Source organism: Lipophrys pholis (assembly GCF_963383615.2).
Source record: "Lipophrys pholis genome assembly, chromosome: 23".
NCBI classification, from domain to species: domain Eukaryota; kingdom Metazoa; phylum Chordata; class Actinopteri; order Blenniiformes; family Blenniidae; genus Lipophrys; species Lipophrys pholis.
In genome coordinates this window covers 5,821,514-5,848,009 of record NC_137645.1, presented here as the reverse complement: position 1 = coordinate 5,848,009, position 26,496 = coordinate 5,821,514, and the positions used below count along the sequence as shown (strand labels likewise).

Below are 26,496 nucleotides of genomic sequence, written 5' to 3'. Positions count from 1 at the left end.
GTCGTCTGAGACAAGTGCTCCCATACACGGTGCGAGGCATGAGAACGGGACAGTCTCCGGAGCAAAAACACGCTCCCATCTGCAGGGCTCGGCCGGCACAAAGAGACTTATCTGAGAATCGGCTCAGGGGCCGCTTTATGAGCTTTTTTGTGCCGAGAATGACGTCTTCGGGCTCGCCGAGGAATTTACATTTCCACTGTTCTCATGCGGCTCTCATCCTGAACAATTTGTGCAGGCTGAGTGCTTCAGAGTCTTGCTCAAGGGCACTTGAGCAAGAAAAATACTGAAAGGCTGAAGCATCTGCGACTTTCTGAATGCCGGATAATCTGCGGGGCCGGTAGGCCGAGCGGCCCGCCACTCCAAGAGTGGATTACCGGGGAAATCAATTAGCAGAAAAGACTAATGTTTTTTTTAACCTCCTCCAAAATCCATTTCTGCAGCCATGAAGCCCACCACTGAAATCAACCCCCCCAGACAGCGGAGACATCTGGAATCAGGCTCAAATTAAATTGATGATCCACTCTGTATATTTGGACGATCTCATGATGAAGCTCTCCAACTCCTCTCCAGTTCTCATCACAAAGAAAAGTTGACATAAGCTCCATTCTTTGAAATGTTTTGACTTCAGTCACTGTCTCCACCACGCGGAGGGTTTGAATCAGACACTGTTACAGCTTTGGGCTGCGTTTAAACTCTGATTCTGATTTGCAACCTGTTTGTTGCTGGTTTGAAACTTGTTCAGGTTTATTGAGATTTTAAACTACTTTTCAACAACACTGGACTCCTTTTGAACCCTTCTGATCAGCCTGTATTGACACTTTACACCAGTTCGAGCGCAACCCTGAACTGTGGACTGGTTTGGATCTGATTTGGACACACCGATCAAGAATGCACTCGTGCTCCTCAAAGTCTCCTGTCGTTTTGAGCTCAGATTGAGCGTCCTCCGAGGGTCCAGACGCTGGCGTTTGCAGAGCGTGCAGAGAGTGATGGACGGCCTCGGACCTGCTGGGTGTGAATGAATCGGTGTCATCACTTCAGTGAGACAGCGAGACGGGCGGAGACGGCATTGTCCCGCCAAACAGAGGCTGATGACTCCCTGAAAGACTGACAGATTTCAGTTGGCCTGAAGCCAGCAGACAAGCACACACACACACACACACACACACACACACACACACACACACACACACACACACACACACACACACACACACACACACACACACACACACACACACACACACACACACACACACACACACACACACACACACACACACACACACACACACACACACACACATACACGTATATCCATCCACACACACACAGCATGGGAACTTTCGGGGTTGCTGCTTTCGCTGAATAGATGACGGAGGCGGAGGGCACATTGTCCGACTATTAGTGTCAAACAGGATTCAAAGTCCCGTCTCCCGCCAGTTAATGGGGAAGCAAACACTGCAATCATTTATTTTTAATAGAAAAGAAGTGAAGCGTCCTCCGCTGAGCTGCAGCCGATACTCAAAGCCTCATAAAAGGTAACATATCCTTTGAGAGGGACTGATGGGAGTCGACATTTATGGACATTTATCTTCTAACAGGAATGACGTCAGACTGAAGCTCGAAAACCGACTGTGAAATACAGCACATGGGATGTTTCACTCAATGTCCAGACCTCTGGAAGTGTCCGATGAAGACGGACAGGGGCGCGATGTCTCTGATGAGGTTAATCAGATCACTCGCGGGATGAAAACATGAAAACCTGCCAAAAAACGATGTGGAAAACATGACTTTAAAGCAGCTGAAATACTAAACTGAGTTCATTTCAACACTGATGATGAGGTGCAGGATGATTCGTCTGAAGACAAAAAAAAATATCTATACATTGAGATCTGTGTAGCTTGAACAACTTCTGTGTTTTACTGCTCTGATTTGACTAAAGTATCTCTTACTTGCTTTAAAATCGATCAAAATGTAGGAAAAACAGGCCACTATTAAAAGACATAGAAGTGATGGAATTTATGTTGCTGCAATAGCTTTAAACAGTTACCAAACCTGTCGCTATAATAAACCAAAATAACACAACACTGACCCGAATTGGATCACATCCATATCTAAAACTATTTATTAAAACAGTACAAAAACAATCAAAGTATCTATGGAGGGTACGGAATGTGAAATGTTGAATACCCCAGTAGAATTTTAAAGAGAAATGTGTATTATGGTAACTGGGAAATTCCCACTGGGAAAGTGGAAGTGGAAGTTTCTTAGAATTACCAGAAGCAAATATAACGTCACTTAATACATTACCAGTGTTGCTGGGTTTACAAACAGGATCCTCTCCCAGACTTTTCCATTACAATCACATTCACACAGTCTCTCATCAATCAGTAACAAATGTCCCAAATATTCAAGAAACAAGGAATGAAACCAGGATCAAACTATAAACACAGAAACTTCCTGATACCAACATCAAAGCTCGACGTTATCTTACCCCACAGGGTTTGGACACTGCTGTCCAGAGTACACGTTTCTAAAAAGAGGGTCTTGTTTAGTAAGTCCCATCTCATGTTGACAACCTCAGAGTAGTCAAAGCCTCACAGGTCTTCCGAGTGATCTTTGGCGCCCCCTGCAGGAAAGACCTGGACTCCAGGTTGGGGACCGCTGTCCCAGGACACCAATGCACAAAATTTCAAACTACCACATTTGTGATTGGAATACAAACACTCCGCAGAAGTTTCATCAGGATCAAGAAACTTTTTGGATTTAAAATTCTTTTTCCATCCACAAACAATGAATCAAGAAAGAAACATCCTTGAAAATTCCACATTAAATGCTGCTGTTATTAGTTTGTTGTCTAATTTTTGACAGGATGTTATCCTGTTACAACTGTACCATAAAACTCAATTCTTTGTTGGCAACATGAGCAATGACAACACACACCTCAAAACATGTGTCAGTGGAAGCACAACAGAACCAAGACAATATTTAAAGATTTGGTCACAAAAGTCAAAATACGTTGGATTTTTAAAAGATGTATGTGTGACTCCATATAAATGTTGTGTGTTGTGGTAGTGATCCAAAGATATGCTTTTTTCCATTTTTCTTTACATGAACCTCGACAAATCATGCAGGAATTGAAATTTAAACCCATTTAAAACCACCTGATTATAATTCTGTAATGTTCAGATTAATCCCCTGAATTGCATCTGCAGAAATGTGTCTACATGTAGACAAATTGGCTCTTAGTAATTCGGTTTTCTTGCACATGAGGCTCGATGGTGACGTGCAGTTATTTAGCGTCTACAGCTGGCTGAAGGCAGCGGTGATGGGAGACAGCTCTTTCTCCACTTTGACCCTCGGCGCTTCGACATGGTGGCTGCTCAGCCTCCTTCACACATCCACTCCCCCGCCCCCCTTCCTCCCCCCCGTCCTGCTTATTTGACACCGGTGTCGTCACCCCATCCATGTGAAACAACAGAGTGAGAAAGAAGGGGGCGCTTTATTAATCTGCCCCCTCTGTATTAAGGTCAATAGAGCCGCCTGGTCCGTCACAGCAAACACAGCAGAGACTCAGGCCTAAATCAATTTACCTAAGAAAACTTGAGGTCACAGAGGGTTAAGTAAGAGGTGGGGGTGCGGGAGCGGGTGCTCCTCCATTCAGCATATCTGATTTAATACGCATCGGAGCAGGGGTGAGGAGGCAGAAGGGGGGGATGCAGCAAATAAACTCAGCGGATATTAAAGGTCAAAAGGTCGTCTAACATGTGTTTCCCCGAGGCCGACGGGCTGAAGACTTAAACAGAAAAGTGGGAGCAAGTTTAAGATGAGCTTACTTTAAAACGCCAGGTTCCTCCATCCAAACAGATTCTCAAAGCAGCGAATGAGCTTGAATTTCAGGCGTGGCGTTGATATCCTGGTCAGGCTTTAGCTTGTCCTGAAATTTAAATTCTTCTTCAGATTATTCCCTGAATATACAAAACAAGATAAAACCTGGCTCCACTACTTCATACATTTATATTATGTATAGATATATATAGAGGTAAATAAACTAAACTAGCACCAACTGATTATATAATCTTTATACATGTCAAGTACCTGAGTTTTGCACCAACATATTCATTAATATATATATAGATATTCAACATATGTACCAGGGTAGACACCTTGATTATCATGCAATACCATCACCATATTGTCCCAGATTAAGTTCATTACAAAAATTTGCACAAAAACATTTTTCGAAAAGTACGGATTAAATACTACAAATAACATTAACATATGGCGATAGACAGATAGATAGATAGATAGATAGATAGATAGATAGATAGATAGATAGATAGATAGATAGATAGATAGATAGATAGATAGATAGATAGAAGCCTAGAAACAACATCAAATTATTCTCTAATATGTGCAGTTTGAATACTAGAAATTAACATAGCATAAGTAGAAATACATACTCACATATATCATATAATAAAATCATCATATTGTCCACGAATACACCAACATTTTCACCAAGACATAAAGAACAAACGCTCGAAACTTGCACCAACATAAATTTTAGAAACTCGAACAAACAAGCCAAATATTTTCCGGTGTGCATTTCTAGAACAGTTATAAAAACTGCTTCACGTGTAAAATCTTGATTTCGCCTCATTGTTGGAAAGGACATTTGACTCACCTGCTGTCAACTCATTTTTCAGTTGAATCGTTAAAAACGCGAGAGAGAAAATAATTTAGCTCTGCTGTTGTCTTTCCGTAATAAAAACCAGTCTGCCGAGGTTCCATAGGTTCATTCAACCGAGTTAGAGGAATATAATCTGTATTTTATCGGGGGAGGAAAGGAAAAACAACGTCCAGATGTTGCAGGTGAGAGGAGAGCTGTGATTGGACGACGGGGGACAACCGGAAGTAAAATAACTTACATTAAAAGGTAATCATTTTTATAGTAAATAAATGAATACTGGATCTGGTCCATCGTTAATTATCAAGTAGGCTTAAATACTAAAATATTAATTTCTTAATGTAAAAATAATACAGACGGTGTTGTCGATAGAAGAGCAGGGGACTCCACAGCAACAAGAGCACGTGGCGACGTAGTCTGATGACGTCATACCGAAAGTTGCGCTGTTTGTTTACTTGAAATTCTGATTTCATAATGATATTAGTAAATATTGTTATTACATAATATTATAAATTATAATCTATTCAAAACAATTATATGATTTAAATAATCAATTTAAATAATATCGACATAATACTTAATAATGGGGGTGAAAAGCTGCTGAAAGTTAAAGGCTTGATACAGATCCAATCAAGAAAACATCTTTGAGTCAATCAATTTAATTTTTTAATTACTATTTCATCAGTTTGTGGGCTCAATAAAGTTAAAAATGTAATTTCTCTAAGTAGATTTTCTACTTTTCCCACGGTACACTGACGTTTCTTCATTTGGCCTGTGCTTCACCCAAGGCACCACACGTTAGCGCTGTTATTCCACTCATATATATATTCTGTTAGCTGTTGTCTTCTTTTAAATGATCTCAGGGTGTATTTAATATCAAGTATAACGACTTGAATGTGGTATTTTTGCTTCACTTGTAAGACATGGTGTCATAAATAAATGCACAAAACCTAAATATACATGTAAAAATGCAACAAAACTGTAAAATGATAAAGAATAGAAGCACAAAAAAGTTTATATTTATATCTGACGGCCAAACCACAACAGTTCCTCTATATGTCACTATCAGATAACATTGGTGAATGACTGATGTAGTAGCATGATAAAGAAAACCACACACTCAAGCCAGTTACAAAAGGCTGTGAGGTCACAGCATCCCCACCTATTCTTGAGCACAGTCCACATCCTACAGTGAAACCACAGCAGCATGCAAGAAGAAGCAGTTTGCATGAGGTGCAGTACAAAAGGATTTGAGAGAGGGGGAGGAAGTCGGCTTGAACGCTGGTGAGACGTGATGAAGAAGCAGCTCAGACTCTCTCCCCTGCAGGAGCTTTCTGCTCTGGGTTGTGGGGCTGCGTTTTAGAGGGATTCACTTCATTCAGAAAGAGGAAGCTGCAGGTTGTTGGGTTGCATTTCTCTCTTCGAAATCAATATAAAGATGAGATTTATCTCAGTCGGTGAGGCTGCAGCCTGGAGGTGACAGGAGAGGATCTGAGCGGTTCCATCATGAGGACTGATGGCTGCTGGATGCAAGTATCCATGTTGGCTGTGATGGTTCTCTGCTTGAACGCTGACGGTAAGAACACCTTTCTTTATAGCGTTTACCTTCTTTCCTGTGCAGCTGCTTGCTTTCTACTCTGAGCTGAAACTGGGATTGATGTCAAGGTCAGGAACTCTCGCGTCAATCCATTTGAAATAAATTCAATCTGCAAAAGCCAAAGTCTACCAAGTAAATGATAATATGACGAGGGGAATAATCCCTTTTGTACTCAAATACAGGTATATAAACTTGGTACATTTTTTTCTTCCTTAAAAAAATAACCGCAACCTACTTTTAGGCCACAACCCTCCAGCTGAGTGTCACGTCTTTAACGAACAGAATTACATATGTGTCTTAAGGATTTCCGCTGTTTTTCTAAACCATCGAGCCGGAGGTGGAAGACGGAATCGATCGTATTCAAACTGAGAAAATCGAGGTTCAAATGCAAATAATATGCAACTTTGGGTTAATCTCTTCCACCGTGTGAGGGCGTTTTTTGTGTATGTGGGAGCTGAAAGGGGGGAAAAAATGATCATTTCAAAAAAAATGCAGATTTTCCCCCAAAACATGGGCGGTTACTCTCCATCAGATCACGTTGAGTGAAAGTGAAAACTGAAGCCCCTTCTGCATTTCTGATCAGGTCTACTTCTCCTTATGAAGTGGAGAAGTGGTCGGCTCTTTCACCTCACAGCCACAACACCTTGGTGACGGGATTTGTGGAGTCTGCATGTTCTTCCCTGAGGATTTTCTATTCAACCTGCATGAGTTCAGACTGGAGGAGGACAGTCGTCTTCAAAACGGATGCAGGCTCAGGGAGAACATGCAAACTTACAATAAACGTCCCAGCAAGTTTGCATTTTGCGTTTCTTTCTTCTGATGTTTTCTGAATCATGATTCTATGATGAAATGCAGCAATAAAGAAGAATAAATCCTTTGTTTATGTTTAGGTGAAGAGTCTGAATGTACGCCTGTGATTGAAGTGCAGCGCAAAACCATCTACAAACCTGCTGCTGGAGAAGAGCTGAGGATTAAATGCGGGGTTTCTTTATGTGACGACAAACCATCAAATGTGTCCTGGTATAAATATGAAGGCCCTTTCATCCGCATCAACAGCAGCAGTCAGAGTCGTATTAAAACAGAGTGGAAACAACTGAATCGGACTCACGGGATTTCTTATCTAATCTTCAAAAACACTGTCAGAACTGACTCAGGTCAATTTCAATGTCGAATTAAAGACGGAAACAGTCATGTAATCAATGTCTCCGTCTCTGGTGAGTAGAGATTCCGTCTGTAGTTTCTCTCTTTGTGTTGTTGCGACCTGAAACTGGAGTTTTCTCTTTCATTCACAGACGAGTTCAGGAACAATTCCACCAGTAAGTTTCCATCTTTGCACGTTACATTGATTCTTAATCCATCGCTGCCAATGCTCGACACTTTCCCTCCCTCCCCCAGCAGAGAACACGGACTCTGAACCCCCAGAGTGGCTGTACGTCTGCTCGGCAGCAGGCATCGCCACACTCGTGGTGGTGGTGGTGGTCATATCTGTGGTGGCGATGCGAGGGTGTAAAGGTGAGGCGCTCTGCGGGGCGATTCCTGCTTTAGAGACTCACCGGGCAGTAACAGCAGCTGTTCATGTTGCAGGGAGATCGAAGGAAGAAGAACAGGCTGAAAGCCAGGTATCTTGAATTAAGTTTATCTATTTGAAATACTTTGCTGCCTGAAAGGTGTAGTTGAAGACGCTCTGCTGGGTGTTTGCAGTATTTGACGATCCCCATGGCGGAGCGGCCGCAGCCCCCGCCTCGAGGAAGCCCCATCGCCCGGCCCTGCAGGAGGTCCATCCAGAAGAGAACACAGGATGAGGAGGAGGAGAGAGGAAGAGGGAGGAGGGCAGTGAGGGAGGACCAGGAGACGAGCACGTCCATCGTGTACGCTGCTCTCAACCACCCGCTGCCACCGAGGGGCGGAGCTCGGCCGTGTCGGCCGGCAGAAGCGCCGTCGGAGTACGCAGCCATCCGTGTGGCGTAGAGGAAGAAAACCTGCAGCCACTCAAGAAGATCAGAAACTGATGCTTCACTTCCAATCTGCACTGTGTGGGCGGGGCTTAAAACTCTCCCAGTGGATACAGTTAGGACACGCCCACAAATGCACAACGACTCTCCAGACAGTTTTACCTGAAGGCTAATATATGATGTGAATATAATGCCATAATAGCTTTATTTTATGTTTGGCTCAGAGCTGGAGAGAAATGAACAGTTAGACAGAGAATAAAAAAATAAACTGTCGAGATGTAGTTTTCTCCTCGTGGGCTCTTTGACCCTTTTGTTTCTCTCCTTTAACTCTGACGCCATTTAGGACATAAACAGTGTGATTTTATAATCCTGTAAAAAGTGTAAATTTATAAATCATCCGACCTCAAATCGAATTGACAGAATGTGAATATTTTACTTCTTCTAGGTGTTTTTCTATGATCTTGGGTGTTAGTTTGAATGTTTTAGACTTCGAACTGTGATGTTACATAATCCACGACTTGAATTTCCTCTGGAGAAACCTCACATGTGAAGCATCACCGCAGCTTTTGACTCACCGATTGTAAATCTGAGAGAATGTAATGTCTTTTTTTGTGCAATCAGACGAATTAAATCAGCCAGTTTGATATATTTGTGTGTTTTATATGTTTTTGTGGTGCGATGAGACCACAGTGCCACAAAAGAGGCGTGCCGATACAAACAGGAAGCTCAGTGAACCACATGAAGAGTCACGCAGGTACTCTCCAGTTACAGTTACAGTTACTCCACCATGAAGCCGGCGGACCGTCCGAGCGTCCTCCACATGGCGCTCTGTTTACTGCTCATCCCTGCTGTGCACGCCAGTGGTGAGTCCTCCTTCTTTAAATGGCCTTATTTACTGCCCTTTGCTATGCCTTCAACTCAAGTAATCTGAACGAAAAAGTAACTTAAGTTGCTTATATACAACAGACGTTGCATTTACATAGAATTTTACAAGAATTAGAAGACAATCATGTAAGAATAATTCAGCTTTAGGTTTATTGTTAATGCAGACAAGTCTGTTCTTTCATTCAATCTCTCAGTAAGCTGCTAAAAATGAATGAAATCTTAACTCAAGTTTTTATCTCATTTTATCTAGTATGAAGTGATGCTGCTGCAAAGTTACGCTTCTGATGGATTAATAAGATATCTCCAGTCTTTCTGCCACTGTAGATATGTTTATTAAGTAGCACAGAAGTGAAAACCACACACAGCTCTGACCTGACCTGGATGCTCTTTCAGTAGAAACACCTGCCAGCATGATTTTCTTTATTTTCCCTGCCGTCTAATGCAATAACCTGAACTTTTAACTGTTAAAACAGGTTTGATTCTTCATGTCCTGTTGTTAGTTTGGACGAAACGTGAAGGAGAAATGTCCCTTCTTGACCCTGCAGACTGTGGTGAACCGGCGTGGCACTTCCTGTACCGAGCGGTCGTGTTTATGTTGTTCGCCATCATCCTGGTCGTCACATGGCGAGGTAGACTCTGTGCTGGAGGCCCCAGCGAATCATCGAGCACAAACAAATCTCACCTGTTTGTCTCTGCAGCGGAATCCAGGAAGTCTTCGGCTCTGTGTCACAATTCTCACGACGGCGAGGCGCTCAACGTCCACGTCTATGAGAACGATCAATAACCGCCTCTTCACTGGAAGAATCACACACGATTGTGTCATAGATTCATATTTGAACATTAGAACATGGCTGTGTTGTCAAACCTCCACTGTCATGGGCTGAAATTTTTATATTAAATCAATTCATGCGCTAGTTTTGAATTTAAAAACCATTCCTCCAAAATTATGCATATTAACATGTGTGTTCAGCCTCAGTTGTCTTTTATACAACTTTTTATAATAAAAAAAAACATTTGTGCACATTTACATTCCCCTTCTGCTTCTATTGTCTTTTTTTAAACTTTAAAAAAAATAACTTTTTCTCCTATATATGCACGTTCACATATCCTTTATGCTCTGCCTCATTTGTCTGTTTCTATTTTTGTAATGATTTATTTTATTAACAAACACATACCAGATCTGCCTTATTTTCTAACTTCATTATGCGATTTGTTAAAAAAAGAAAAGAAATAAACACATGTGCACATTTGCATACATATTCCACTTTGTGTAATTTTTATATTATTCAAAATAAACACGCTCATTTATGGTTCTGCATCATCTTATAAGACTCATTCAATGTAAAATAACGCTAAAAATGTATTCTATATTTCTCTTGCCTCAGTTCCTCTTATATTTTACAGTTGTTGACATAAAAAAGCCTGTTTTGCTTCATTCATATCATTTATCGGTTATTTGTCACTTTTTCCTGATTAATAAAATGTGAGCTTCATTCTTCATGTCGCTGGAGATTAAAGCAGAATAAAAACCACAAATGCAGCTTCAAACGCCACATCTGCATCCTGAATTCGTCCCTAATATGTTTGCAATCTTGATGAAAGGTGCATAAATCCTTGCATTGAACCACTTCACATCTCCTGCAGCCCTCTTTAGTTTGCACTGATTGCTCTCTGCAGTCCCACTGCAGCCAAGAAGTAAAAGAAAAGCCGTTGCCACAGTCGATGTGGGAAAGTGGTTGTCACTGATCACACCAAAACCAGGAAGTGATACCTTACACTTCACACTGAAACGGCCTGTGAGCTTCGAAAATCTGCACCAAAATCCCCACAAAGTGTGAAGGCCTCCACACCTGAAACATCTCAACAGGAAGCATTTCAAACAGCTCTTCCTGCACAGTGGAAAGAATTCAAATCAGATGTGATTCAGATTATTTAAATAGTTACGTGACTCTGTAACTGTAACGTGTTCAGGTAGTGTGTGGGATGTGTTGATCTGTGGTTTAACACTCAGTAACCTGGAGGCTGCACGTGTATTAACATACATTATGAACATATCGCTTCAGTGAAGGATGAACTCAATGTTGCCATCTAGTGGTTCAAAAGCTAATAACATCTAAAGGGAAAATATTTCAGGTAAACTCACATAAAAACAAGAAAACAGACCAGAATTCCTCCACTTGTCTTAACTATTACATCCCCAGGTGATTGTGACCTTAAAGTATGTCATTTCTAAGTAATGCCACTTTTCTCCTCTGGGTGGCCGTAATAACTAACATTGTTTTGCATTTTGTCTTCAGTTGATGCAAAATTAGTTTTTTACTTTTTGTGTTCAAATCTGCTGCTTTTGTTCTCTGCATTCATGTTTGACACTAAAATATAACATTATGAAGTATTAAAAGCAGTAACCTTATGACTGATGTCTTATTTTACATTTCTTGAGGGTTTTGTGACGAACTGGCAACGTGTAACTAACGGATGACTCAGGTATGTTCAGAGTGTGAAGGTGAAATGGCGAAGTCAGGAAGTTAATGTGTTTGGTAATTCTCCTGCACCACCCAGTCAAACCCAAGAAACACCCGTAATTATCCAGCATAGTTGGAAAATCTGCATAAAAATGATGATAGGATCAAAATACTCACGTAGGCATAGTGTATATCCACAATCTGTAAATTACAATGATGAAAACAACAGAACTCTTTATTTCTTTAAACATAGTATAGCAAAACAACCAGTAGAAAAAGCAATGTGGTGTACATACTTGCACACAAAACACAACAAACTCTAAAATTCCAAGTTAAATTATGTTCTAGAGACATTTTCTACAAAGGATTTAGTGTCGTAACACTGCACACAACTCTTTGTTAAAAAAAACAACAAACAACACGGGTTCTTCTCAAAGCTCTTTAAAGTTTTACAGCAATGTGAGCAAATTCAGTCAGTTGAAGTATAAATACGACAGTGGTTCACGTGTGTTGGAATCATAACCGCCGGGCACATCGCAGCAGCTAAAAATAACAGAGCTTTCATGCCTCCCACTGCACTCGTCCCTATACTTTCCCGTAACCCGTCACGTTAAAATGTGACCTTTTTTTCCTTCTTGTGTGTCTGACGACCACAAAGGAAGGGTATTTAGGTGGCGTAACACAGTTTAAACACTGTGTTGGTTAGAATGACTCTGGATCATAACCATCCTTAAAAAAGCCCTGAAACATTCTCTCAATGGGATGATCACATTTTGTCTACAGTTTACATGTTTTAGTGCAAAAAAAACGAAACTTTACCCACTTAAATCTGATCCAAAACACACAAATCCTTTTCAAGGTAAAAAAAATTTATAAATAAAAAGAAATCTATAACTTATATAAAACCAGACGTGTTTGTAAGGCTTTCATTTTGGAATGTTTTTGAACTATTATGAAAAATAGCAAAAAGGTGTTTGCTTTTCTGAATTAAAAACAAGAAAAATGGGCCTAAGCTTGAGAATTAGCAAGATTACTGTAGATTAAATAATGTTTCTTTTTTTTCAAAATTACTAACAAATAAAAAAAAAATGTATTCTCGATATTTTCTCACTTTTGTAAAACTTATGTAAAATAAATGTATGAAATAAAAAAATGCAGACATCAACAGGATCTGTTTTTTTTAAACACTAAAACTAGTCAACTAAATTGTTCATGTTAATAAAAAATTAACGTGGTAATTCAGAAAAATAAGCTTTGAGTGTTTTGTGAAAAATATATCATAAAAAAGTACGATCTTTTAAAAAATAAACTTTTAATGTTTTTTTTGTTAAAAAAAGAAAAATTATCTTGCTAATTTCAGGCGATAGAACAAATTTCTTTATACAAATGTTCATTAAAAAATGTTTTTGTATAATTTTATGGGGGTTTTTTTTAAACTAGAAAAACTTTACAATTTTTTAAGGGAGGAAACATTTCTTGTAAAATCAGAAAAATAAAAGAAATATGTACGTCGTTATGCAGAATCTTTTTTAAAAAAAGAAAAACCCTTAATCTAAAATCAACTTTTAGGAAAATGGTATTTTAGTAATTCTGCTTTTTGTTTTTTTAGATAGTCATGTTAACTCTGAAAAATATAGTAAACTGTTCATGAACAATCTTGTAAGCTTCTTTGTGTTGGATTTTGAACTTTAGTGTTTTGAACATTAAATTATAAATCAATGTTAGCTCTACACGTGAGTCTGATCAGAGTGTACGGCAGCGTACGGCGGCGTACGGCGACAGCCTCTGGCAGAGTCTTGATGTCCAGTGTTACAGGTTCAGCTGCAATGCGTGTTCTGGCAGGATCGCCCAGCAGGTGACGATGTTGAAGTCCTTCATCATGGCGGCAGGGCTCCTCATCAGTCTGCACAGAAACACAGAGGAGACCCAGTCAGACACTCATGTTGGTTATGTGAGGCAACAGAGCGAACCACCGCTCCACCACGCCAACTCAGTCGCCATGACTCCCGGATGCGAAGACGAACACATGCACACACACAAACACCCACTCTCACTCCAAAAGCACCACATGCATGAGAGAAGTGAAGCATGAATTCCACAGGCGGCACCTCAGCCAGTGAACATGTGGCTGCAATGTGAGAGGAGAATCCTTGTGTTTACACCTACTGACCAGCAGGTGTCGCCTTCATCACGTTCGGAAGTCGTGTTACTTTCAAGGTAATAGCAGAGTGGCATTTGTTCTCTTTTCCCTCGCCCTGGTCTCTCAGGAGCAGTCGGCGGCGCCCACAGGATTGAGGATTTGTCCGTGATTGTGGAGCCGGATGTGGCGCCTGCCCCTCACTTCCTGCTGCAGAGCTGAAGGTGCCAGCTCAAACATGCAGCTCATATCTGCACCCTGCTTCCCGTCCTTGTGGCACCGTGGGGCTCCTTCCCCGCCCCGCCAGGAATCACTGACACGCAGCCACAAATAGCCCGGCAGCGAGTTCCTGGAAGGACCTCGGACCTCGGCTGTGCAGAGGCCGAGCGACTCACAGAAAACCACAGAGGCCGAGCGACTCCCGGTTCGACTCCAGCCGCAGACATCACAACTCTCCAGCGGGCCGAGCATCTCAAACATGAGTCACAGGACAGATTTACCTTCGGCCGCACACTACGGCCGAGGCGTCTCTGTTTCCGTGAGACTGTCACGCTCTTTATATTCACTCCACACATCGTCCCAACCTTTTTGTGAACGGGGTTGCTCAGGCTGAAACACCCACGTGGTGGACGTGCTGAATTCATCTGTATGAGGCCAAATATGAACATGACAGTTGTCCTCACCATCTGGATCCCGTCACCATGAAGACCCGAGTCCCTGACACCTCCCCTCCACGCTGGAGCGGGAAATACAGTGAGTGTGTGTGTGAGGAGGCGTTGTTATCAGCTGGGCCGAGCTGCTCCCACCGCCAGGCCCCTAAATGCCTCTTTCTCCCGCAGCCTGAAGGATTAGACCAGGAAGGGGGGGGGGGCTTTCATTCCGGCTGCTAACGCCACACAATCACTGCGACCACTTGTTATTCTGCTCAGGATCCCGACGGCTTGGAAAACCAGGAATGCCGGGTGAAGTCTATTTTTGTTTTGACCCGAGCTTCAGTCCAACACCACGCCGTCAATCACCAGCCAGCGACGGTCTTCAACCTTTAATTTAATTATTTAAATACATGGGGAAGTGAATATTTCAAGACATTCACTAATGTTGACATGTCAAACTCAGACACGTCCTGAAAGTCTGACAGACTCTTGGACATAATCCAGATCTACGGCGGATTCTTGAGCTCCAACTCTTTCTGGAACTGACAGACGCAGTGTAGATGAATTCTGACGTTCTAGAACTCCGACAGAAACACTCTAGAACTCCCAGAATGCCAGAAGTTCCCCTCTCGGCGTTTAACACGACCCACACTTCCTGCATTCCGCAACACTGATTCATCTTGTAAGCAAGGAAACGCCTGATAAACCGTCAAGACACGAGGAAAATATGTTTTGTATCCAGAAAATAAATGAGGAGGAGCTGAAGGAAAAGGAAAAGTCATTAATCGCTCTTTAATCAAAGTTCCAATCAGATTTGACTTTTTATCCTCAAACAAATTGACATTAAAGCTAAACTGCTTGTTGCCCAGCGGAGCAGCCGTGGGACCGTCCCAACCTCGATACGTCAGCGCCGCCATTCTTTTCCTTCCTTTGAGACTTTATCTTGGCGGTTACGAGCGCCAACTTCACCCAAAAAGCTCGTGCCTCCACCCGCGCTCGCTGCCGTCTCCACTCAAACCTTTCCTTTTGGTGCGCAGGAGATTTACGATAAAGGGGAAACGGGCAGACGTCCACGAGCCACATTACGCCTGCAACGTGCCGTTTCCATGACGCCCTGAGAGGATTGTGGGAAAGGTGTTCCCAGTGCCACCTCGGTGTGAGTTGACCTTTCATAGGCGTTTCCCTTTAATTCAACAAACGACCTTCTGGGTCATACCTTGCATTACATTACCTGACTAACTGCACGTTTTAACAGAAATTCAACCGACACTGTGAAAGCTGTGTGTGTGTGTGTGTGTGTGTGTGTGTGTGTGTGTGTGTGTGTGTGTGTGTGTGTGTGTGTGCGGTGGCCCATGAAAACTGCAGAATGTTTTGTGTTTATGTAACCAGGACAAATTCATCAGTCTCTACAGTGACAAGAGAGACTTGGCCGGCGCAGCAGGCCGCGGGACAAACAAACCTCTGCATGTCAGCAGGGTGATTTCTCCCATAAAAGCATCCTGTCATAAAAAAATTAAAAAATAAAATAAAAAATCCCAAAGAGAATGTATAAAAGTTTTCCTGTCCGACATGGAAACCAGCGCGACGCTCACCTGCTGCAGCTTGATCAGCTTCGGCTACACGCCATGAGCAGACGTGTTCTCTGTGCGTTGGGCTGTAGTTTGGACTCACCGTTGGTGCAGATGAAGCATTTGCAGAGGCAAACGCACAGGCCCAGGAGGAGCACCACAGCCACGCCGCACACCGACAGCAGGATCACCGTCGCCGGACCCACTGCAAGCAAACACACTGGCGTTTTAACAACAGCTTCAGATTCATGAGAATGAGAATGAAGCCTTCCCCTTAAATACAATCACAGGATTCAGGCCGACACACATTATAATAACAGCAACAGAACAGAATTCATTTTTTTTCCAACGGCTACTTGTTTTGATTTACAACCAATCTAATGAGTTAAGTAACAATCTAAAATACTAAATATAGCAACGTTATAAGTATTAGACAGTATCAAAGAACCTGAAAATCTAAAAAGTTTGACAATTTTTTTCGTCATTTGTAACACCACCTCCTCTCATACAGAGTGTGGAGTTCCTCAGGGGTCCATATTGGGTCAGATTCTTATTTTCCATCCATATGCTCCACATTTAGCAGACGACATACCGCTATATCTCACAGGAAAGTCCTTCAGACAGTTAAAATTGATCTAAATTCATGAAGACACTAAATCTATAGGAGTTAATAAATTATTATATCATATGCCTTTATAGATATAGAATCAGATGAAGATGGTGAAAGTGACAAAGTATTTTTATTTAAAAGTTATGGAAGATGAGAGTTCTAAAACTACTGTGTGCTACAATCTAATATCAGCAACATGACTTGTTGGACACATTCACATGTTTCATAAGAAGCACTCTGTAGCTTCAAACTGTTCATACATCAACTTTATTCACATTATAATAATGATAATATGAGTGATGAAGTTCTCACCTGGCGCGTTGAGGAAGAGCGTCAGAGGCTTGTCCAGTCCCTGGTGCTGCACGATGCACTGAGCAGTCAGTTCACCGAGCAGCTCCGACCGGAAGAGCAGCGTGCTGCTCACTATGGTGGTGCCGTCGCCCTGATCGGACACCAATGAAACGGGCGGGCCCAGCGTCCGGTTGTCGCCGCCGACGTCCCAGGTGACGTCTGCCGCGGGGCGGGACTGAGCGGTGCACGTGGCCTCGGTGACTCCTGAAGGGGAAGCCACCTGGGTCACCTCCGGTTTGGGCAGAACTGTGAGGAGGAAACAGGAAATCAGCGTTGAAATGCAGCCGTGGCAAGGCCGTGGTGGGACCATGTTTATGGAGACCAAATGCACTCATTGTCTTCGTTCTGTGTTGTGTCTGAGTCTGACGATCACACGCAACACAAAGCCTCCTCGGGTTGAGCAAGCCGCCCGCCTGTCAATCACCGAGGACGCCGCCATGACACAAGCCTCCGTCCAAAACAAGCCGGTCTGCAAACAAAAGGCAGACAGAGAGCGGAGGCAGAGCAGCTTTTACTCACTCTGTGTGTGTGTCTGGACCTTTGGTGCTGACGGGATTACACAACAGCAAGGCCTGTTCAGCACCGACACACCCACCCACACACACACACACACACAGTGAAGCCTTGTGTCTGGGGAAACAGTGGGGCACTTATCCCCGGGGCTTTATCCCAAATTAATCACCCCTTCCCCTCAGTGCCACCCCTCCCTCATTATCACTCTGAACACACACACACACACACACACACACACACACACACACACACACACACACACACACACACACACACACACACACACACACACACACACACACACACACACACACACACACACACACACACACACACACACACACACACACACACACACACACACACACACACACACACACACGAGGTTCTGGAAGTGCGTCTCCAGAGGAGTTCAGGACAGCAGTTTAACGAGGCGCCCTGGCCTCAGGAACGCCCTTCGCTCTCTTTAAACGTGACACTTCCTTTTCCTGAACTACATGTGGCAGGAGCGTGTGCTCAGGTTTCCTCCCGGTCCTGTGCGGGGAAAATCCCCCGACTGAAGCAGAAACGGGATGTTCGGAAGGTCTCGGCTGTTTCTCACCGTAGACGGAGAGGCAGGCGGCGGAGCTCCGGGTGCCGTCCGGGTACGTGTGGAACTCGCAGGTGTAGCAGGCCTCGTCCTCCGTCCTCACCGCACCGATGCTCAGCTGGGTGTCGCCCAGCGTCCGGCTCAGGTCCACCCGGCCCCTGAACTCCGCCTCCACGTGGTGGTGGCCGTGCTTGGTGTAGGAGGCCACGGTGACGGTGTCCCCCTGCTCGGCCGTCTTCCTCCACAGCACCTGGCGGACGCGCTCAGGGAGGCTGTACGAGCAGGACAGGGTCAGCGACTTCCCGCTCACCGCCGTCCTGTTGCCCTCCAGGTGCACCTTACCTGGCGGGAAAGGCAGCGGGAAAGACTTCAAAAACCTTTGTGGCGGCGCTAAAAACATGTGTGTGTGTTTAATGGTGAAAACAGGAAGGAGCGGGCGAGGCTCGCTGGGTGGGCTCGAAGTCTCACTGCTGACCTGACACTTTAGACTTCCTGAACTGAGGCCTTCTGGGGAAAAACAACCTTCAGAGTCCAAAAAATACAACTTCTATAAATAAACACACGAACAAAAAGCTGTGTTTATATATACGTATATATATAAAAAAAAAAAAAGAACTTTTGCTTTAGATAACCTTTTTCCTGTCTCACCGGTGACGCTGACGCAGGTGGAGCCCTCTTGCGTCCCTTTGGGGAAAACGTCGAAGACGCAGCGGTAGCAGCCGTCATCGTCGCCCTGCACCTTCTCAATGGTGATGGAGCTGGCATCGCCGCGCGAGGCGGTGAGCAGCACGCCGGGCTCCTGGTGGCTGACGTGCACCGGCGCACGTTGTTCGTACGCCAGGAGCAGCTTGGAGTGCTGGTCAAGCCAGCGCACTTGGCGGACGGTGTCGCCCGTTGCCGTGGTGATGTTGCAGGCCAGTACGAGGGGGCGGCCCGCCTCCGCGGTCAGGCTGGCCGGAGCGATCACCTCACCTGGCGTCAAGAAACAAACATCTCAGGACACTCCAAACTCCAAACTTATAATCAATAAGTAGTTTTATCTTTGGTTAAAAACTGCTATCGCTAACACGGCTAAACACGCGAGTAAAGCTCCAACTTTTAAAAAAAACGTTTAAAATAGCTACAAAAGCCAAAAAAGTTAGACGTCGGAAAATGTCCTATGAAACATAAAATACAGGCTGGATGGAGATATTCATAAAAGAATATACACTATAGGTGCATATGTGAAAGAAATCTATTTGCAAAAAAAAAGTATAAAAACCACACACATTAGAAAGTTGAAACTGTTTAAACTGCAAACAGCGATACAACCGTGCTATCCTCATTATGAAGGTTAAATATGTTTTGCAGCGCCGCGACAATTTTTATTTGATATAAAGTGGCAAACATGGCTCAGATTACTTCTTCACATTTGCAAATGTGGCCTTTTTTTTGGGCAAGTTTTTAAAATAATTTTCACAAAAAACGATGTGCTGAGCGAACACATGATGGTTAAACAAGTTATTTTCATTTTTCAACACCAGAAACTGACAAAAAGCCTCAACAAACTACATTTGTTGGGGAGTACTTTCAATATATTGGATTTCGTCCTCAAAAGTAAAAGATTCCAAGCACAAAGCAGCAGTTTTCTTCAGTGTAAAAACTTCCACTTCCTGCCTTGTACAGCGAAGTTGAAGACTCGGTGTTGGTGTCGCCGGCCTGTACCTTGTACGGTGGAGACTCCTCCGATCCAGAGCAGTACACACAGCTGGAGTTCAGGTCCAAACATCGCACAGCAGGGCAGATCACATCCAGAACCTCCTGGAACTGCCTGGAACTGCGGCGGTGCAGACGGACCTGCACTGTGTTCTGTAATGAAAGACATCACACATCACAGACAGAACATTAAGGTTCTTTAAAAGCTGTTGTTGCCCTGGCATCGCCATCATCATCATCAACAACAAGTGCTTAGTCAACAAACATCACCTGAGGTGTTAAATCCACAGCATGATCTCTCCTGGCAGTGTGTAATTATCTGGCAGCATCAAGTGGAGGTCTAGACACAATCAAACCAGAGATTTCAAAATCAGAGCAAGAAAGCAAAACTGAGAAGATGTGAATCATTCAGGTGGGAGAGAGGGTGTGTGTGTGTGTGTGTGTGTGTGTGTGTGTGTGTGTGTGTGTGTGTGTGTGTGTGTAAATAGTGGCCAATCCCCGTGATTGCTCAGCTCTAAACTGCGTCCCACTCATTGTTGGGACCATGAGAAGCTTTCACACACCGGTGGGAAGGAGAATTCTCGTCAAACCGCCAGGTCCAGACCTCACGGCCACATGGAGCTGATTTGCTCTTTCAAACATCTGGCTTCAAACTCTCAGCCTGCTCCTGTAGGGCAACACTTAAATCACTTCTCCAACCACAAGAAAACTGCAGACGTCCAACAAAAGCTGATCCAGGCAGTCAGTTTTGATGTGAATTAGAGGAAAAGCTCCAAAAACCTGAAGATGTTTCAGACATTTTTGCAGCAATCATATGGAGATAAAAACAGAAGAGATCAAACGTCTCCTCAGTCTAGTGACAACAGTGTTTCATGTCCATCAAAGGAGGGAGTGAACCCAGGCTGAGTCTACATCCTGAAATGTGCTAGAAATCCACATGTGAACTCAAAATGTGAGATTTAATTAACAGATTGTGTCACAGGGAGTCAAATTAATGAGTTTTAACACATCTGAAACACAGAACCATTGCTTATTTTGCATGCAAAGCATTATTTCAGAAATTAATTGGACGTTACATCCATTAAAGTTTTAAGAGAAGTCAAAAACTCCAAATAAAATCAACAAAAACCAGTATTTTATATCTGTGAATGAAGGATCAAACGTACCTGCAGCCGGATGTTGGGTGTTTGAGGCTGAACTGAGCTGTGCTGCAGGTGAAGTCGGCGGAGAGACGCGTAATCCACCTTTCTCACGTTCAACTGCGACGACTAACTGCCCCCGCTGCTTCTGTTCTGCCCCTCAGCTCTGCAAGAAGAGGCAAAAAAACCCTGAACGTGCTGGACCTTCGAGAAAGGGCGACACCCAGTGGTCACGTGGCGCAACTGCAAAAGGAGACAGAAACGCCCCAAAGTCCATATAAAAGTTTTTAATGTAGAAAAATGTACATGCATCATATTCACCATATAAAAATCATGAAAACAGAAAAAACATTTTTTTCCAAACAAAAAATTTGAAACATACAGATTTCATAGAGGACAGATTAAGATACCTTAACGTATACAAAGCCCAAGTGTTATTTATTTCACAGTTTTTTTTTGGTTTGTTTCATCTCCAACTCAGATTTTAGTGATGAAATCTACAATTCCACTACTGTACATCGTTCTGGAAGGAAAGCACTCGTGCTACAAAATCGGGCGACTTGTTGGGAGTCCGCATCCTCATCTGGTCACTGGAACATTGTCTTAAAGGTGTTTGGTTTTGTCTGAAAAGTAAAAAGAACAAGAAATACGACATCATATCATTGCAGATATTATCTCTTCCTGTAAGTAGACCTGGTGGCTGTCTCCAGGATGTTAACATAAAACACTCACATGTTGATTAATTGATTTTTTTTTAAACACATTACTTTTCCTGTAATTAATTCACTGAAATTAAAAGGACAGTGTTCTGGGAGAAAAGGATGAATGGAGCACTTTTCTTACCCAGTGAGGTGCTGGGCTTCTCTTTGAGGTGTGTCAATGATCCGTAGCTCCCTGAAGGACACAAACAAGCATATTGAAGGTTTGTGTCTCTGTGGAGCCTCACAGCTCAGTAAAGCCACCAATACAGTAACACTTTACTTCAGGTTGGAGCCTCTTGCAGAGCGCTTTTGGCCGTCAGACTACATGTTTGAAACCCCTGCAGTGAAAAACATTTACCCCTTCTTCTGTTGACGCCTGAGGATGACGAGTGCGGCAACAATGACGAAGAACAGCAACACGAGTGCCGGCAACACGGGCCACAGCAACACGATCTGGCTGGTTTCTACCAGGGAGGAGAGGAGAAGCTTCAGAACACTTTATCAATAGAAGAAATAGAAAGTCAGATTCTTAACAAAAATGGAGATCAGAAAACATTTTCTATTGTTTTTACTCTGCGTTTCTGATGCTGCTGCACAGCGTCCTCTCTGATGGACGACTAAAATGTTATCTTATTTTATCTGAGAATGAACTTCATGGCTCCTCTCTCTAAGATCTGAAGAATAAAAGTCCAAACATTGCATGTTTCTCAATCATTAAAAGTGTAGGTATGAAGTGTTTTTTAGACATTTTTACAGATTAATAAAATTAATCTAGTTTACTATTCTAGAGTATTTGCTGATCTACATGTAACGATGGTTCTATAATGTCAAACTCAGTCCAGACTGAGGTTTTGTGACTTCAGATGTCCTGTGTTTGATTCTTGAAGGTTAATCTGATAATAAAAAGTCCTGACACGGGTCTGATTGGACTTACCAGTGCTTGCCGTCTGTCTCGCACTCTTCTCAGACGTCGGCAGGACCCCGGGCAGCGTCACAAACGTGTGGAGTTGAGGACCAGACTGCAGCTGCACTGTACACGTGACCGTGGCGCGGTGTGGTGGCGAGCTCCACAGCAGAGCCGAGGCGTTGACGGTGATGGTGCCGTTATCGTTGGACACGCTGAGCGAGCTGTGGTTGGACAGCCGGAGGCCCGGCTGGAGGACGGAGAGCCTCACGGTGGGAGCAGGTCGCCCCGTGGCCCGGCATTGCACCACCCGATGGACCGCGGGGGGGTCCGGGAGGCTCACATGGAGGAGCGGCTGGTGCAGCTCTGCAGAGACACAGAAGATGTTAGAAGGATGCGGACGGATAAAGACGGATGCAGGAGCTCGGTCTCACCTTGCAGCTGCAGGCAGGTTCTTCTTGTGACGACGCCGTCAGGGTAGATGTGGAACAGGCAGCGGTAGCAGCCCTCGTCCTGCACCTCCACCCGCCGGAGCACGATGGAGCAGTTCTGCAGGGACGTGTCTTTGAACGCAACTTTCTCTGAAAACTCTGCGTTCACCCTGAAGCCGAAGACCTTGCTGGAGGACGCCAGGTCTCTCACTCCCGCCGCCGACAGCTTCTGCCAGGTGACCTGTCGCACGTCTCTGGGCTGCAGCAGCCAGCAGCAGAGACGAGCCTCTCCTCCAACGGCTGCCGTCACAGTCTGCCGGGTTTGGATCACATCTGGCCGACCTGCAGGGACCAGAAACACTTTTAACATTTCTAAACGTACCACAAATATACAATCAATCTCTGGAATATGTCAGCATTTCCAGGCTGTAATCTCCTATAAATACTGATCCGGTCCAACAATTTACAAATAAAGCAAACTAAATAAAACTTATTGGGTGGAAATTTAAAATGAAGTCTATTGCAGTAATTTTCTGTGTACGGAGCTGATGAAGCTGTTTGTCACATTTGTCAGATAAATCAGAAGCAAAAACTGACAAGAGATATTTTAGCACAAACTAATAGTTTTCTAAATTGCATCATTTCATCAATTCATTTCAGTGAAAGTGTGTCTGCACTCTGTGAAACACCATTGTGAGATATACTGCAAAAATAAATACCTCAAGTCAAACGTTCTGTTAGGAAAGACAGGAAGTAATGCAGACACCTTGTTTCCATGCAGCTTTATAAGAGACGATGTAAGCTTTAAAAAGTGGATTCTATCAAAGCTGATCTTTAAATCTCACATTATCACGTGTTTTCCTGTACAAACAAGCAGAGATTTGATGAGTCTCACCTTCAGAAAGAAGAATCAGCGCAGAGAAAACACACAGCAGTCTCATGTCTTCTGCCATTTTTAAATGTCAGTGGCAACCAGTAACTTTCACTTTCACTTTACAGAGTAATCTGTAACGCAGTTACAGTGGGGTTTTCTCGTGGCTCAACTTTTCATCTTTTCTCCTCTATTTCTCTTTTGTTGACACTTGATGTGGTGAAATAAAAAAAAGAAGAAGGATTGTTTGCCCCCAAAAAGTCTAATGTATGAATAAATAAAAAAACAAACAAAAGACCAACCACAATCATTTCTTTTCAGTTTTTAATGTTAATATAGCACAGAAGTGTGTGTGCTTTTGGACACATAAGAACATGCAAAGCTGCACACAGGCTGTATTTGAACCCACTCACAATAAAATACACACACGATTGAGTGAAATGATAATAAATAAGTGCTAATCGATAATAAATACATTAAGGCAACATGGTAATCCACATTAGCGCAATCAAGACTTTCCAGATCTTGAATATCTGCAGAAGAAAGTGGGATTCTTAAAGTGCAAACCGCAATAAAAGTGAAAACTAATAACACAGACAACCGTATTCGATCCACATTTAACAGTTCCAAGTCATTCCTGTGTGTGCATACATTGTACATTAGATGGCGCCCGAGTGTCAGTCAGTCAGTCAGTCAGTCAAAGTGATCCGTTGCCTTTTTTTTTTTTTAATCACATGAATCAGTGATTCACTGCGTTGTTAAAGGCATTTACATTCAATATAACCAATATGTTTTAAATAAAGTGCTTCACCTGAAATGTTACAGGGTTTAGAAGCGACCAACATATAGATGTTGGATGTCTTTAGCTTATTTGTTTAGGATTCCGAAAAGTTCTCAGTGAAGGACAAACTCTGCTCAAACGACAGCTTCAGTTCTTGTTTTCCATTTCCACCTGCAGGAATAAGAGAAAAGACATTTATCACACATGATAAACACCAAGACAGGTGAATCACATCGTGTTGAAATAAACATCGGACCTCTTTTGTTTCAGAACAGCGATACAACCGTGCTATCTTCATTATGAAGGTTAAATATGTTTTGCAGCGCCGCGACAATTTTTATTTGATATAAAGTGGCAAACATGGCTCAGATTACTTCTTCACATTTGCAAATGTGGCCTTTTTTTGGGCAAGTTTTTAAAATTATTTTCACAAAAAAAGATGTGCTGAGCGAGCACATGATGGTTAAACAAGTTATTTTCATTTTTCAACACCAGAAACTGACAAAAAGCCTCAACAAACTACATTTGTTGGGGAGTAATTTCAATATATTGGATTTCGTCCTCAAAAGTAAAAGATTCCAAGCACAAAGCAGCAGTTTTCTTCAGTGTAAAAACGTCCACTTCCTGCCTTGTACAGCGAAGTTGAAGACTCGGTGTTGGTGTCGCCGGCCTGTACCTTGTACGGTGGAGACTCCTCCGATCCAGAGCAGGACACACAGCTGGAGTTCAGGTCCAAACATCGCACAGCAGGGCAGATCACATCCAGAACCTCCTGGAACTGCCTGGAACTGCGGCGGTGCAGACGGACCTGCACTGTGTTCTGTAATGAAAGACATCACACATCACAGACAGAACATTAAGGTTCTTTAAAAGCTGTTGTTGCCCTGGCATCGCCATCATCATCATCATCAACAAGTGCTTAGTCAACAAACATCACCTGAGGTGTTAAATCCACAGCATGATCTCTCCTGGCAGTGTGTAATTATCTGGCAGCATCAAGTGGAGGTCTAGACACAATCAAACCAGAGATTTCAAAATCAGAGCAAGAAAGCAAAACTGAGAAGATGTGAATCATTCAGGTGGGAGAGAGGGTGTGTGTGTGTGTGTGTGTGTGTGTGTGTGTGTGTGTGTGTGTGTGTGTGTGTGTGTGTGTGTGTGTGTGTAAATAGTGGCCAATCCCCGTGATTGCTCAGCTCTAAACTGCGTCCCACTCATTGTTGGGACCATGAGAAGCTTTCACACACCGGTGGGAAGGAGAATTCTCGTCAAACCGCCAGGTCCAGACCTCACGGCCACATGGAGCTGATTTGCTCTTTCAAACATCTGGCTTCAAACTCTCAGCCTGCTCCTGTAGGGCAACACTTAAATCACTTCTCCAACCACAAGAAAACTGCAGACGTCCAACAAAAGCTGATCCAGGCAGTCAGTTTTGATGTGAATTAGAGGAAAAGCTCCAAAAACCTGAAGATGTTTCAGACATTTTTGCAGCAATCATATGGAGATAAAAACAGAAGAGATCAAACGTCTCCTCAGTCTAGTGACAACAGTGTTTCATGTCCATCAAAGGAGGGAGTGAACCCAGGCTGAGTCTACATCCTGAAATGTGCTAGAAATCCACATGTGAACTCAAAATGTGAGATTTAATTAACAGATTGTGTCACAGGGAGTCAAATGAATGAGTTTTAACACATCTGAAACACAGAACCATTGCTTATTTTGCATGCAAAGCATTATTTCAGAAATTAATTGGACGTTACATCCATTAAAGTTTTAAGAGAAGTCAAAAACTCCAAATAAAATCAACAAAAACCAGTATTTTATATCTGTGAATGAAGGATCAAACGTACCTGCAGCCGGATGTTGGGTGTTTGAGGCTGAACTGAGCTGTGCTGCAGGTGAAGTCGGCGGAGAGACGCATAATCCACCTTTCTCACGTTCAACTGCGACGACTAACTGCCCCCGCTGCT

The 26,496-nt window shown here is 43.3% G+C and overlaps 3 protein-coding genes across 6 annotated transcripts; 1 reads left to right on the top strand and 2 right to left on the bottom strand.

Moving 5' to 3' along the window:
• Positions 1 to 5,889: 5,889 nt before the first annotated feature.
• btla (B and T lymphocyte associated) lies at positions 5,890 to 10,156 on the top strand. Of its 4 annotated transcripts, XR_013936527.1 has the most exons (7): positions 5,928 to 6,266; positions 7,178 to 7,501; positions 7,580 to 7,603; positions 7,683 to 7,799; positions 7,872 to 7,906; positions 7,989 to 9,102; positions 9,670 to 10,156. XR_013936527.1 is itself a non-coding variant. In XM_080493364.1 (6 exons), the coding sequence occupies exons 1-6, from the start codon at positions 6,197 to 6,199 to the stop codon at positions 8,253 to 8,255; spliced, it is 834 nt and encodes a 277-aa protein (XP_080349490.1). In that variant the 5' UTR covers positions 5,928 to 6,196; the 3' UTR covers positions 8,256 to 8,886. The 4 variants fall into 4 exon arrangements, 2 of the variants coding, with proteins under 2 accessions (XP_080349490.1, XP_080349489.1); XR_013936528.1 differs by having other exon boundaries at positions 5,890 to 6,266; positions 7,683 to 7,906; positions 9,670 to 10,150; XM_080493364.1 differs by lacking the exon at positions 9,670 to 10,156 and having other exon boundaries at positions 7,686 to 7,799; positions 7,989 to 8,886.
• Positions 10,157 to 11,800: 1,644 nt separating this feature from the next.
• LOC308127597 (nectin-3) lies at positions 11,801 to 25,269 on the bottom strand (the record flags this gene model as incomplete). The annotated part of the gene is made up of 6 exons (XM_080492729.1): positions 11,801 to 13,489; positions 16,048 to 16,149; positions 16,867 to 17,151; positions 18,020 to 18,349; positions 18,656 to 18,979; positions 25,206 to 25,269. 6 exons carry the CDS (start codon positions 25,267 to 25,269, stop codon positions 13,485 to 13,487), a joined length of 1,110 nt encoding a protein of 369 aa, XP_080348855.1. The 3' UTR covers positions 11,801 to 13,484.
• On the bottom strand, positions 21,113 to 23,867 carry LOC308127910 (OX-2 membrane glycoprotein-like). Its single transcript, XM_080493320.1, has 6 exons — positions 23,773 to 23,867; positions 22,881 to 23,219; positions 22,477 to 22,812; positions 21,901 to 22,006; positions 21,685 to 21,735; positions 21,113 to 21,464 (listed from the first exon to the last, which is right to left on the bottom strand). The coding sequence occupies exons 1-6, from the start codon at positions 23,828 to 23,830 to the stop codon at positions 21,350 to 21,352; spliced, it is 1,005 nt and encodes a 334-aa protein (XP_080349446.1). The 5' UTR covers positions 23,831 to 23,867; the 3' UTR covers positions 21,113 to 21,349.
• Positions 25,270 to 26,496: the final 1,227 nt, after the last annotated feature.